Here is a 14,140-nt window from a genome sequence, read left to right as displayed (position 1 = left end):
ATTCTGGCTACAAATTTATCTGGTTAGATATATTTATATTTACATATATGTGTGTAGTATTGAGTTGGAAGCATGAAAATTTTTGTTATTGTTACTTGGTTTTGTTAACTCAGATATAAACAACAAGTATTTTAGTTGGGGTTCTTACGATTGTTGTTCAATGCTGTGAAGAAGTAAGTCATTAAATTTGCTTCTCATAAGTTGGTGTATTTAGTTTTGTTTGCAATCTCTTGCTGGGGGCATGGTATAATTTTGGCAGCTCCATATCAAACAAAAATCTGTTGATTTTGATGTTGAGTTGTTGGAAAGAGCTACAGAGATTTTACATAAATATTTTCAGAGTGATCTCAAGATACCTAAAGGCCAAAGACTTAAGATGAAAGATCTGAAAATTTCAATTTATTAATTCCTCTTTCTTTGGCCTCGCTCAGTTAATTGAAGCACCTTGTACTCACATCCTCATAGCCTGAGGTTTTCCTTGAATAAATCAATGCATTAATTTTTTAATTTCCTACCCAGGCTGGATTTGGATTGCTCACTCATACGAGTACCAAAGAACAAAGGTTCAGTGGCAGTAGCTAATGGAGCAACATTTAAAAATCTCCATTATCTAACTTGCTAACAAGTCTAAGCATCACCATGTTTGAAATGCTGCTGGCTGTGAGCTGGATTGAGCACAGTTCCAACACTGCTGACTGCTGTGCACTAAACACGATGTTATCAACAGGGAGCTTTGAAAAATTTTCCCTAGAAAGGACAAGCCTTAAGATATTTATCTCCTAAGTAACTTCTAACACTCTCAGAGAGACCTCTAATGAGGAATCAATTATGATTACATGGTTATGAGTGGAAAATACACCTTGGCAGATGATAAGTGCAGTTTAAGTTTGTAATGTTTGGAGCTGATGGGGCTGGAGCCCTGATCTGTGCACACAAAATCACTGCAGAACCACCGAGTGCCAGGATTCCCAGGAGTGCTGCACTTTCTCTTTGCAATCACCATGAATTTAAACATTCTGAAATGAAAGACTGGATTTTTTGTAGGAAAATCCAAATGTCCAAAGATGAAATGCACAAAAATACTCATAATGTGTGGGGTTTCTTCCCAAATTCACCTCAGTGTCTGGCTGTGTCACCCATTGTGCAGCGCTGCCTCTGGCCACGTGAATAACAACAATCCAGTTCAGCTATAACCCTTACAAAACTTAATATTCTTTTCTTAAATTTCAGCTTTACTGGAAGCCAGTGATTCATGACTCTTTGTTCGGAATACAAGACTTTAACAGCGTATTGAGAAAGATTTGACAACTCATCGCAAGACCGTCGTAAACCGTTGCTGAAGGCAAACGATAAAAAGTAACACTAAATCTTTAATCTCAGTAGAAGCTGAGTTCCAGTTTGGGGAAGGAGATGGATTTTCCAACAGCAGGAGCTTCACTGGAGCTCCATCTCCCTCAGCTTCGGGGTCAGACAGGAGATCTGACAGAGGCAGGAGCAGATATTTCACTGGAGCTCCATCTCCCTCAGCTTTGGGGTCAGACATGAGATCTGACAGAGGCAGGAGCAGATATTTGAGATGACGGGAAGGGGAAATGGCTGGGTGAGGAAAGGGTGTTGGGCCTAGCAGGTTATTGCAGAAAAGCGGCTGCTCTGGGGTTGTGGTCACACAGCAGCTCCATGGCCGGGCCTGAGGGCAGAGCAGCCATGGCCATGGCGCCTCAGGGTGGGCGGGGCCACGCGCTGTCCGTCAGGAAAAGGCGGGAAAAGCCCTCAGGCACCCAGAGCAGCAGGAGCAGCCAGGACAGGTGGGAAAAGCCCCTTGGTCAGTCAGGAAAGCTGGGAAAAGCCTTTGGTTGGCCAAGAAAAGCGGAAAAATCTCCCCTTTTGGAGATTTTTCTCCACTTTTGCCCACAGTTGGGCAGTCGGCTAGGAAAAGCCCTCAGCTGGTCAGAAAGGGTGGGAAAAGCCCTCAGTCATTTGTAATGGCAGGAGAAGTCCTTGGTTAATTAAGAAATGTTGGGGAATCACTTGGTAGGTCAGGAAAAGCTCTTGGTCAGTCAGGAAGAATAGGAAAAGCCAATTAAATTGGTCAGTCGAGATAGGAAAAGCACTCAGCTGGTCATGAGGGGTCGGAAAAACCCTCAGTCATTCCAGAACAAGTCCTTGGTTAATTAAGAAGTGTTGGACAATCATTTGGTTGGTTAGGAAGAGCAGGAAAAGCCTTTGTTTGGTCTGAAAGGGTGGGGAAAAGCCTTTAGTTAATTAAGAAAAGAGGAAAAATCTCTTAGTTGGGCAGTTGGGATAGGAAAATCCCTCAGCTGGTCATGAGGGGTGGGAAAAACCCTCAGTCAGTCAGAAAGGCCGGAAAAAGCCCTCAGTGATTCCCGAATGGCAGGAAAAGTCCTTGGTTATTTAAGAAGTGTTGGAGAATCCCTTGGTTGGTCAGGAGGAGCAGGAAAAGCCCTTGGTTGGTCTGGAAGGGTGGGAGAAGTTCTAAGTTTGTCAGGAAAAGGCCTGAAAAGTCTGACAGGGTGGGTGGGAAAAGCTCTCAGCTGGTCAGGATGGGTGTGCCAGCTGCTGCTCAATATAAAGAGAAGGAGAAACCCTTAGATGTTTAGTTAGGAAGGATGGGAAAACCTTGGTTTTGGTTTCTACAGCAAATTTCTGCTATTTTTCCATGACCCCGTGCTCTGAGTTTAGGTCATGAGTTTTACACCCAGCAAGCAGAAGAGCCATTTTCAATTTCTGTGATAAACCTCATTTTGTCTCTTTTTAACAGGGCTTCTTCCTTATCAAGAGAACTGGACTGATCTGCACCAGCCTTAATGGAGGAGCACAATCTGTGTTCCACTGAAACTCCAGCTGGGAACAAGGCCAGCTTCAGGAAAACAAGTCTGTCTGGTCAGGAGAGCCATGTCCCCAGGTGAAAAATATAAAAAATAGCACTCTGTGGTAATGCTTAAATAGGTAGGACACTATTGCACCAAACAGGCCCATGCTAAAGCAAAAACATAATCTAATACAGAAACAAATGGGGTCTAGAATTGGAAACAGCAGCTTTATTCCCTCAGACTTCTCCAAAAAGTCTGTGGCTACAGAAATACAGAAAACTGACAAAATGAGCATACTGAATTACACCAACAAAAAAACCCTCATTGATTTTTAAAGAGTCTTTTTGCAAACAGTATATCAGCCTCAGCATCTAGAACAGTCTGGGAGCATCATGAAAGTATTTTAAAAAGAAAAGGATATTATTAGCATTATTATTTGGAGATTTCTTTGGCTCACAATTTTAGCAATGCCCAGTTCTAAGTTTTACAGTGTACTGGTTTATTACATTGCAGATATTAATTTGTAACTGTTTCTTTTGTGTATCTTGCTAGCTTGCTCAAGGTGCATAATTTTTAAAATCTTGCTGATTTGAGATAATTCATTTTTTTTGTGGCATGCACTGGTATTGACTCATCTTTTCTCAGTATATTAATGACAGAATTGGACTTTTGCTGATAAAACTTTGAGCTAAAATAAGTCCCACGAGTTCTTTAATTCTTACCTAGATTTAGGATGGTGCAGAGTACACTTGTAATTTTAAGGACAGCTGAAATGCTGGAGTCAAATTGCTTATGAAAATAAAAAGCATCTGTCATAACACTCAAAGCAGCTTGGAATTTTGCTGTAAGGGATCTGCTGCAAGGCTACTTTCTTTTTAGGTGAAAGATACAGATTTGATTCTTTCCATGGTGTGTCTGTTGAGACTGAGCCTTCATGTAATTAAAATCCTTAAGAGTTTGTTCAGGGCAGCAGATCAAAAGGTTAATGTGCAATGGTACAACAGGAAGTATTTGTATTCTTGAACACTTTTTAAATTTATAGCATTTACAAACAACTTTGCCAAAATCATGGCCAAAGCCAATATTACCTCATTTATAGTAAAACATTAATCATTAGTCACAAACCAGCCAGTTGGTCTAGAAGTTCAGCTGGAGAAAAATTTGATGGTTACAGGGTTGAATAGAAATATACTTTAAATTGTGTTCCTCTAGTCATGCATTTGCAATGGAAAGGCAAAGATTTTAGGGAAACTGAGCAAAACAAAATTAAAAAATGAAAGTTAGTCCACATCTCTGAAACTAAAGTATGCTGCAAGCAGTTTTGTCTCACATGATTTTTTGTAAGAATGGGGATAGCTGACAAAACTTAAAGTAGAACTAGATTTTATCATATGATCTGTGTCATTAATTCTCTTTGTTTCAGTTCTGAGGTCCTTGAAGCAATAGAAAATGTTATCCAAGGTGTTCTTCAAAGCCTGGCCCAAAAAAAAGCACCTGTTCTCACAGTGGCTAACAGAGCAGACTGGAGGAACATAGAGTAAGCACTAAATATTTAAGTCCTGCCTTCTATTAATATAAATGCCATGAATATGAATTTGATTATGTAACTTCCAGAAAAGTCAATCATACATAATCATTCTATAAGCATTAGAATCAAGAAATAATTCTAAAAAGTAATGGACAAATAAAAAGTAATGCTTAGTAACCACTTTGAACAGGGATCATGTATTAAATAATAGCAGACCCCAGCACAAAGGGAAATGTAAAACTACTGTAATAGGGGTTGGAAAGGGAGGTCCTATTAACAGTCCTTTTCTGGAAGCAGTAGAAACCAGAAATGATAGGTTGTGTTAGAGTGAAAAAACCTGGCTTAGGCTGGAAGAAATCACTAGCAGTTCTATTCTTCAAATCCTTTGAGTGCTTCCTCTTTCCTTTTCACTGCTTTTCCTCATGATATCGTATTTCTTAAAATCAGAGTGATAAACTTATCCTTTTATTCTTCAGAGAAGATGCTTCTCACCTCTCTCTGCTGTTTCTTGCCTGTGTGCTGTTCTAAGTTCATTACCAGCAAAATAAAGCAAACCAAGTTTTCAGTACCTTATCTGTATTTCAGATCTTCTGCCAGCTGACCTAGAAAGGATCAGAGAAAAAGAAATCTGTCCTCCTTTATAGCACATTCTGTGATTTGTAGAAGTTCTTTATGCAGCAGAATTTTCCCAAGGAGTTCATTTAAACTGAAAATCCTCAAATCTAAGAGATTAGGTGATTTCTGCAATACATCTCCAAAAAAATAAAGAAAGACCCAAATCTGCCTCTGGCCTTGTAAGAGCTTTGGACATCAGTGAGTTAAAGGATATTCAGATTGATAAGATTGCAGAGGTGCTAGTAAGTGCACACATTACAAACATTTAAGCTTGAGGAAGCACAGCAAACTCTCCAGGCATAACACTCTGGTGGAATACTCATTTAATGAGAACAATAAACTTCTGCCAATCAAAAAACCTGAGGGGCCTGAAGGTAATCAGTTAACTGAAAAGCTTGTAGGTTCCAGGGAATTTAATGGTTTGTGTCTTGATAGTTTGACAAAAATGTTTCACTCGGATGTCTGTAAAATTAAAATACTCTTACAAAGTTTTGCAATTTTTGGCAGTCTTTGGGGAAATGACATTCCATGCTAGAAAAACAAATGTTACCATCTGAACACATATGGGGAAAAACGTTCAAATTAAAACGAGTTAAGATCACAGTATGTTAAAAATAAGAGTCGTCAATCACATCAAAAAGAGCAGAACCATTATTTCTGGTGGAGAAGAGTAATCTCAGATATGTGTTTGAGAAAAGCACTCTTGCTGGAGCAGGCAGTCCTGGGAAGAAGGGGAGTGATCCAGCTTCAACCCGAGAGTCATTCAGCGCACTCTTGATTACAGTTTTCCTCCTTTTCAGTTACAATGTTGGGAGCGGGCAAGCGAAAAGCCCAAATAACTTTAAAATGTTGCAACACAAAGGCAATAAAGTTACTTTAAAGCTGGCGGGCAGACGCTGCTGTCCCTGTAGATTTGTGCAGCGTGTGCGCTCCGCCACCCAAAGGACACACGGAGCAAAACCCGGGACCAAGGAATTCGGAAACGTGGCGTGGTTTGGGATAAAATTATAGCCATTAAACCAGCAGCACTTCTTAAACGTGCATAAAAAACTCTGAAATGGAAAAGGATGCTTTAAAGGTGGGATCATAAGGCATTAAATTAATTTTAAGTAAAATAATGAAGTGTCCCTAAGAAAAGAATTGATTCTTTTGGTGAAATGGTGAAGCATGAAATAGTGGAGCTCATTTAGGTTAAACAACTGTTTACAGAGCAGGATACACCCCACTTTTGTTTCCAACACTTAATAACAGAATTAAGTTATTCTGATAATAAATTAAGGGCATAATTTACATAATATTATTGTATTCTGAAATAGTAACATTTTTCACACAGTCTACCTCACAAAGTCAGTTGTGTCAGATGATTTTTATTTTAACAATAATCCAGATTTTTTCTTCTCATTTATTCCTCTGTTTTCCTACTAAGTGATTACTGAAGCTGATATATTAACAGTTCTAAACATGTATAAAATACTTTTCTTTCCTCTATTTTTGTCTGGAAACTTATCTACTCAATACTTTAATTCAGTCTTGAAGCACCTTCCTGAAACTCTTTGCTGCTTTTTCTTTTGGCCACCCCAAGCCCACTCAAGCTGATGGTTTCTGTGCTGAGTCTGAAAACAGCACTGCTGCATTTAATCATAGGAAAGGGGTTTCTGAGTCTCAGTTACCTTGCAGAGAAAAATTTACCTGTACTCAGGGAGTTTGCACTTTATTGTGTTTGTTTGCATTATGTCAGATATAAAGACTCTGTAGGTCTACAGATGAGACCAGGTTGTACTACCAAACAAATAAGAAGTGACTGCCCTCAATCAGCAAGAAGATTTGGTAAGTAAAAAATATCCAAAATAGAGTTCTTGGGATTTTCTTTTTTCCTCCTTAGTTCCCAAGTTCATAAAAATCCAAAAATTAAAATATTATGCACTATAATTTGGAAGTGTGTAGCTGATAAAACCTGATACTATGATCAGCCTTTCAGCTTTTCTCTTTTATCTTCTATTAAATTACAGTGAGTGACAGTGAAATGAATACAATATTCTTAGAGTTTCTCCCCTCCCTTAATGGATATCAATTAAAAAAAACATCATCCTTTTTCAAAAAGCTGGCCAAGAAAGGAATCTTGGAATGCAGACAATAAGCTCATTTCTTTTTCTAACTCAGTCATTTCATTTCTTGGCCTGGACATTAGTGCATATATTTTCTCACTTAATTCCCTCATATTTTTTCTCCTGGTGATAGAAATTATTGAATCTATTGAATGGTACAGCCTTTCTGTATTTTCATAGTACATTTCAAACATTTTTTTATGGGACACAAATTTGATCTCATATAAAGACAAATTATTGTATGCACATTTCTGAAAATGGATAGAATATTTTGTAAAATGTATTTTTTTCAGCTCTGATACTCAAAGTATTATCAATGATCTACAAGATGGTGCAGAGCAACACTTATGCAACTAAAAGGTAACTGAGTCAATTTCTGCAATTTCAAATAAAACTGTGTTTTGAGTATATTTTTTGTGAAAATCAACCTGTAGGATGCAAACCTTTAGGATTCCTGTACATGAAATGCTTTAGGTTTATCTGGTTAACCACATTCTTTCAAAAATTCTCAAGCCTGCAGATGTTTCAGTATTGTAATTAGAAATATTTTTAATATTTTGTCTTGATAGAGATATATATTATTCAGATACTCTACTGTTTGGAAGCCAAAGTATTGTGGATCAAATAATCAATGACATTTCTTGCATGCTTAAGATACCTCGGAGAAGTCTACATGTGGTAAGTGTCTTCTTATCAATATTTTTGTCATTATTTCCAAATCTTATTAAACTGATTTAACTGAAAGGGGAAATATCACAAAAAGTTGGCAGCTAGAATTAAATAATTAAAAGTCTTATTGGTGCTTATGAAACCTAGTTATGGTTTATTGTGCATTCAAAAGGTTTTTTCTTCACAGAAAATTCATTGTTTGCTTTTTCCAAAGGGCATGGGACAAACTGCCAGCTAAAATCACAGGGGCTTTTGTTATCATCTAATGGGGGCAGTGCTTGACCTTCAGAGTGCAAAACACCTGTTTACAAGTTTTTACTCAAATGAATTGATAATTTGGGGGTTAAATGAAAACTTATGTACATCAGAAATGTAACTACCTGTCATATTGACTTGTATCTCATTTCCTACAAGTGTTCCTCAATACCTAAAATAATTTATTGTAAGTAAGTCCTTATGTCCACGAGGATAAAACATTGCTTAGTGTTTAAAAGACATGGCAGTGAATCACAGTCAGAATTCTTTTCAGAGATTTCTTGCTTGCTTCTCTGTGCAATACAGTAACTTCCCATTTTTTTCCAGCTGGCTACAACTAAAGGTTTTATTGCTGGTAATTTAAGTTACACCGAGGAAGATGGTACAAAAGTGAACTGTACCTGCAGTGCCACAGTATGTATTATAAACCACAAACACAATCCATAACATCTGCCTGTACAAGATATCCTGCACTCCTTGTAGCTCAGGTTACATTGTGCATTTATTATACAAACCTCTGTTTGTGGCAAATTGAAGCATTACAACCTGGGTGAATAAAGCAGATGAAAATATTGCTTAACTGTTGTGTAATTCTGAAGCTTAGCTCTAGACTCACCAGGAATAAATAAATCTTGGGATATGGTTTTTAGCACTACCTTCTGCCATGGGATCTTTGCAGAGAAGTTTGGATATATTATATATCTTAGGCTTTATCTTACAGTGTTCTTTCAAATGAGTGCTCTTGAAGCAAGGAATCCTGGGCCCTCTGAACATACAGCATTTCTGTCACAACAAATTGAATTCTGGCAGAGAGAGAGAACAAGTCAAAATTGGTTTAAGCACATGAGATTCCACTGACATAGTCCTGAAGATTTTCTGCAGCAGTGCAGAGAATGAAAACACGAGTAAAACTCAGATTTGCTAACTACTGTCACAATTTTCAGAAAAATGTGTTCATTGTAAGCCTTAGCTGGTAATTTTGAAATTGAAAGGTAACCTTAGCTGCCCATTACAGTTTCTTGTAAGCATTAAGTCCCCTTTTACTGATCTCTATATTTTTATTTGCTGAGTTGTCCCACCCTGGCACTGAGGGTGATTTATAGTCAGGAGTTAAAACAGACCACACACTTCCATATATACATTCCCTTTGACCAAGTTCTTCCCCCAGTTCCTGTTTTCTCATCCATATGCTTGCCAGACTCAGCCAATCCTAATTGAAGATGTAAAGTAAACATCACCATGTCTTCAAGTTATTGCTCAAAAATACTCGTAAAATCAGGTTAGAGGTCAGTAAAAGAATAAATTTAATGGTCCTACAAAAGGAATGTTTAAATATTTTCAGTCTGTATTCAATTTGCAATCTTCACACCAAGCAGATTTTTTTTCTGGCTAAGAGAGATAAAACATTAATCAGAGTATTATTATCTCCATCATGCTCATAGGATGAACAGTTTTCTGCAACAGTGGCACAAATACCTTTGCAAAGCATCTTGTAATGACAGGAGGACTCTAGACCACTGCACAATAGTGCATATGAATAGTTGAACACACTTGTAAAAAGGTGAAAATGTCAGAACTGATCTTGCATATAGAGGAGGAATGGTGGTTTCAGGATGAAATCGTGTCCTTCATTACCTAATATTGTTGTTTTAAAATATATCATTTTCTCTATTTAAAATTATTAATCTCATTTTTGTTGTTTTAGGCAGTCACTGTGCCATCTAATGTTCAAGGAATTAAAAGTATCCTTTGAGCAAGAACTCTAATCATAGATGGAAAAAAAAGAAAGTAAAAACAAGGAATATTCCAAGTCAAACAAGGTTCTGGTAATTTTTGCTTTCCTTGTTGGCTCTGAAATTGAGTCATGGTCACTGCTCTTGGCTCCAGAACAGATATTTCAGAGCAGTTGCTTTTAATTGATTGGTGTGATGGATCATTTTACATGCAGCTGGCCTTAACACAAAAGATTTAACTTCACATGCCAAATTTATATTAATTGTAGAAAAAGATGCAACTTTCCAGAGACTCTTGGATGATGACTTCTTCAATAAAGTGGCCCCATGTATCATGATCACGGTATGCACCTTGTATTTCACATCCTCCAGCTACACTTCATTTAAGGAATACTTTAGCATTATAGAGCTGCTCAAACTTGGGCAGAAGGCCATAATAAAATTAATATGAAACATATTTAACAATAATTTTTTAAATTTAATTATCCTCATGGAAATATGAAATACACACTCTAAGGACTTATTTCCTCCAAACATCTCCTTAGAGCTTGGTAGCTTATCAGCTTCCTGTGCTGCTGCAAAGTTGCTGCTCAGCCTCAGAAAGGCTCAGCTGTTGAGTGACCTTTTGTCCTTCAGGACCTGAGGTTTTGCAAACCCAAAAGAAACAGAATTGGTTGACTTTGGATTGTACTGAAAGAGCTATGGAGCCAGGGGAATTAACAGGAATGTGTAAATGAAATATGCACACAATGAGGAAAAAACATTCTGCCAAGAGATAAGCACTTCCACTGTGCTATGCCACATATGGTCCAGCTTCAGTCAGACACAGCAAGTTCCATTAATGCCATAACTATTTTTTTAAGATAAAAAAGTGGCCTTCTTACACCAGCCTATGCAGACACCAGGGAACATTGATATATTAACTCCCAGACCTTACAAATTAATTCCTTGAACAGAGGAATGTCTGATGCTTCTGCAGCTCCCATAATCCAGAACACCTGCCCAGCTGCTCCCAGCCTGGCCCTCCCTCTGCACAAAGCTAAAATAGCAGGGTAGAACTTTCCCTTCAAAGCAGCTGCTGCAGAAATGTTCCTGCCAGCATTTTGTTTGTTTGCTTGCTTTTAAATGGCAAATGTAAACACATATGCAGCCAGATGTTGTTTCAGTTAATTTCAAACTGTCTGCTTCTCTTTTATTTCTTTAGGGAAGAGGCGTACCAGATCTTAATACACGACTTTTGGTCAGGAAGCTGTGGGATTCTTTTCAAATTCCTGTTTACACCCTTATGGATGCAGATCCACATGGTAAATCTGTAGATGTTCTAAAGCATAAAAGGAAAACAAAATTTGTTGCAAATGTCCTTGGGAAGGTTCTGAGAGTTCAGAAATCCGCCACAATCAGAAGGTCTCTACATTGATCCCACCTGAAATTAGGGAGATTACTGCAAAGTGAGAAGCAGCAGCTCAAAGCAATAGTACTAAAAGATATGAATTACACAGGATAAAGAAAGACACTTTTAATAAGAGATGTTAGACAATGTGTAAAAGAGCAGGTTATCCTTGGGTTTGAATTGACTGCACACAGAGAGTGTGAAACATTTAACTATATAAAGGTGACACACTGAGATTCTGATTGCTTTGACATATTCTAAGAGTATATATGAACTATAAGTACCTCAATGATCATTAAACCATAACTATTGTGCCATAAAACTGATTTTTTGAACAGTCTCCTTAAACATGCCTGTTGTGCAGCCAGACACTTGACTTTTGCTATTCTGTACCCCAGGTGTAGAAATAATGTGTGTCTACAAATATGGATCTCTGGTGAGTATATTTTTTTCCCCTTCAATTATATTGTTTTGTAGTTCAGCCTGGAAGCTGGAATGTATGAAATACTACAACCTTTGTCAGAATGGGTGCTGCCCTTTACCATTTTGTTTCAACACAATGAAGTGATTTTTAGGACTTGTGTGTCTGTAGAAAGAGCTTCTTCCTGCAACAAAAAGAAACTGGATAGTAATGGCAGGTGTTTCATTGAAACATATTTCATAGTTTTTCTCAGCTGCACAGGCAGTTTTCAGGCAATCCAAATAGAAATTAGATTTAGGTTTGTTTCTGCCTTAGAAGAAGAATGAAGGCTGGAGGGACCTTGGGAGGAGGAGAACCTAAAGGTAAGATGGGAGATTCTCCACAAAATTGTGTTATGCTGGTAAAGATTTTATTCTGGCATGAGAATTTGCTTAGGGATACTTGTGTTAGTGTGGAACATTATGGAAGAGGAGCAAGAAAGTATTATCATGTTCCATGGCTACAGACAAGGCATGGAAACACAACGTGGAAGGCAGGCAAGTATAGGTGAAGGCAGAGGGCAGGAGCAGATGGGTGAACTGTCCAGCAGAGAAATGGAACAAGAAAATCCCAAGTTAAACTAAAGAATGTTATAGCTGACCTTTCTTCTTCTAGTCAATGTCCTTTGAGGCCCATCATCTCACTGTTCCCTCTGTCAAGTGGCTTGGTCTCCTTCCATCTGATCTCAAGAGGTGAGTTGTTTCCTCAGAAGAAAAGGAAGTATCTTTCTGTTCCACAGACAGGAAATGCAGTCTGACTTACTGCACCAAAATCCATTTAAATTAACTCTTTTCAGGCATTCCTTTGGTTTAATATAAGGAAATAAGAGGGACAAATACGTTTTTAAGTGTGTGAGAAAATTTAAGAATTTTATTTTCTTTGCAGATTAAACATATGCAAAGATGCCTTAATTCCATTTACTAAGCAAGATGAAAATAAGTTAGCAAGCATTCAAAAGAGACCTTACATTGCTTGTCAGCCACTGTGGAAAAAAGAGGTTTGTATAAACTTTACTGTTTTCTATTTCTCACTCCCCACAGGACAAATCCTATATATTACAAGCTCTTAGGATTCTCTTAGCAGAATCAGCCAAAGGTTTTTTAGCCCTAAAAGAAGGCAAGATAGAGAAAGCCTGGGATGTCTCTGAACAACTTTACAGCTCTACATGCACATACAATGAGTGGATGGAATTTTCTTACTTAACTTCCTACACACATTAATTTTTCTCTTTTTTTCCCCCCCCCTCTTTTAGCTGGAAATTATGGCAGCATCTAAACTGAAGGCTGAAATTCAAGTTTTAACTTCTCTCTCATCAGATTACCTATCCAGAGTCTATTTACCAAACAAACTGCAGTTTGGTGGATGGCTATGAATGCTGCTCTGCAAATGAAATGTTTTCTATAAATTGATTTAACTTGACTGCACTTAAGGAAAAAGAGTGCAGAGACAAAGGAGTATCTACCAGTTTCTTGTTCACTTTCTGTATCTCTGTACCTAGAATATAATTTTCTCTTTTTCTTTGTCCAAACTGTAAGAGTAATTATGATTTTTGCAGACTACTGCTACTTCCATTCAGTGGTTTCTGCTGTGAAACAGTGCCAAATGCAATAGTACACATAGAAAAGATAATGAAATATGTTCTTTCTGGCCAGAAAAACGTGAAGTTCAAAAATATATCCAGGAATTGTTTTGCCTTCTGTCTTAAAGCACTGCATGATGCTGTACTAAGCTCTTTGTATTTGAAGGGAGTGAAAGATTAGCTCAAGAATTTATTGCCCATGCCTCTTTTTGGAAATTATTTTAGATACAGCATTGTGGGGTTTTGTGTTCACTGTAACTTCAGAACTAAAAGCCAGATATCTCAAGCAGCTATAAATCTTCCAGCAATCAAATTGACATTTGTCTTCAATGAACAAATAAGAAAGAGGATGTTACTGATTAAGAATTTAATAAACAATCCTGTTAATAATGCACATCATAACAGAATCCCTTGTTCGCTTTATTTATTTAGTTGGCTGTAAAACAGTAATGAGAAGCAGAAAACCGTGGTGATTAAAGTGTACATTAATTTTTATGTGAAGGAGTCTGCATAGAAGTTCCTCCAAAATCGATCTCCACAGCCACCAGCACAGATCTTACAGACGCTATTTTCAGTAGATTTATTTAGTTGGGGCTTTTTACAGCTGTAAACCCGAACGAAACGTCCTTTTCAATTCTAGTACAGTGGCAGAGTTACAACAGAGAATCAGGGCTGGTCCAGCAGCCGCTGCTCCACAGGAGGGTCAGGTCAGGGACACCCAAAAAAACACCCAATTTGCGGCGTCTGCAGCAAGAACATGAGACTCTCCCTCCTGTAAAGGCACCGGGGCTCCCCTTCGGTCCCTGCCGGCCCCGCCCGCCGCTCCCCGGCCCCGCCCGCCGCTCCCCGGTCCCGCCCGCCGCCCCCGCCGCTCCCCCGGCCCCGCCCGCCGCTCCCCGGCCCCGCCCGCTGCTCCCGCCGCTCCCCGGCCCCTCCCGCCGCTCCCGCCGCTCCCCGGCCCCTCCCGCCGCTCCC

The 14,140-nt window shown here is 38.5% G+C and overlaps 1 protein-coding gene across 1 annotated transcript; it reads left to right on the top strand.

Annotated features, from left to right (window-relative positions):
* Window positions 1-2,785: 2,785 nt before the first annotated feature.
* Window positions 2,786-13,465, top strand: SPO11 (SPO11 initiator of meiotic double strand breaks). The gene is made up of 13 exons (XM_079321691.1): window positions 2,786-2,923; window positions 4,255-4,368; window positions 6,713-6,801; window positions 7,373-7,439; window positions 7,649-7,757; window positions 8,331-8,417; window positions 9,709-9,745; window positions 9,970-10,079; window positions 10,941-11,040; window positions 11,525-11,562; window positions 12,202-12,278; window positions 12,472-12,583; window positions 12,839-13,465. Exons 1-13 carry the CDS (start codon window positions 2,826-2,828, stop codon window positions 12,956-12,958), a joined length of 1,158 nt encoding a protein of 385 aa, XP_079177817.1. The 5' UTR covers window positions 2,786-2,825; the 3' UTR covers window positions 12,959-13,465.
* Window positions 13,466-14,140: the final 675 nt, after the last annotated feature.

Source organism: Erithacus rubecula, assembly GCF_903797595.1.
Source record: "Erithacus rubecula genome assembly, chromosome: 18".
Taxonomy (NCBI): Eukaryota; Metazoa; Chordata; class Aves; order Passeriformes; family Muscicapidae; genus Erithacus; species Erithacus rubecula.
Note: the sequence above shows the minus strand (reverse complement) of the source record. Positions and strands in the feature narration are given on the sequence as shown.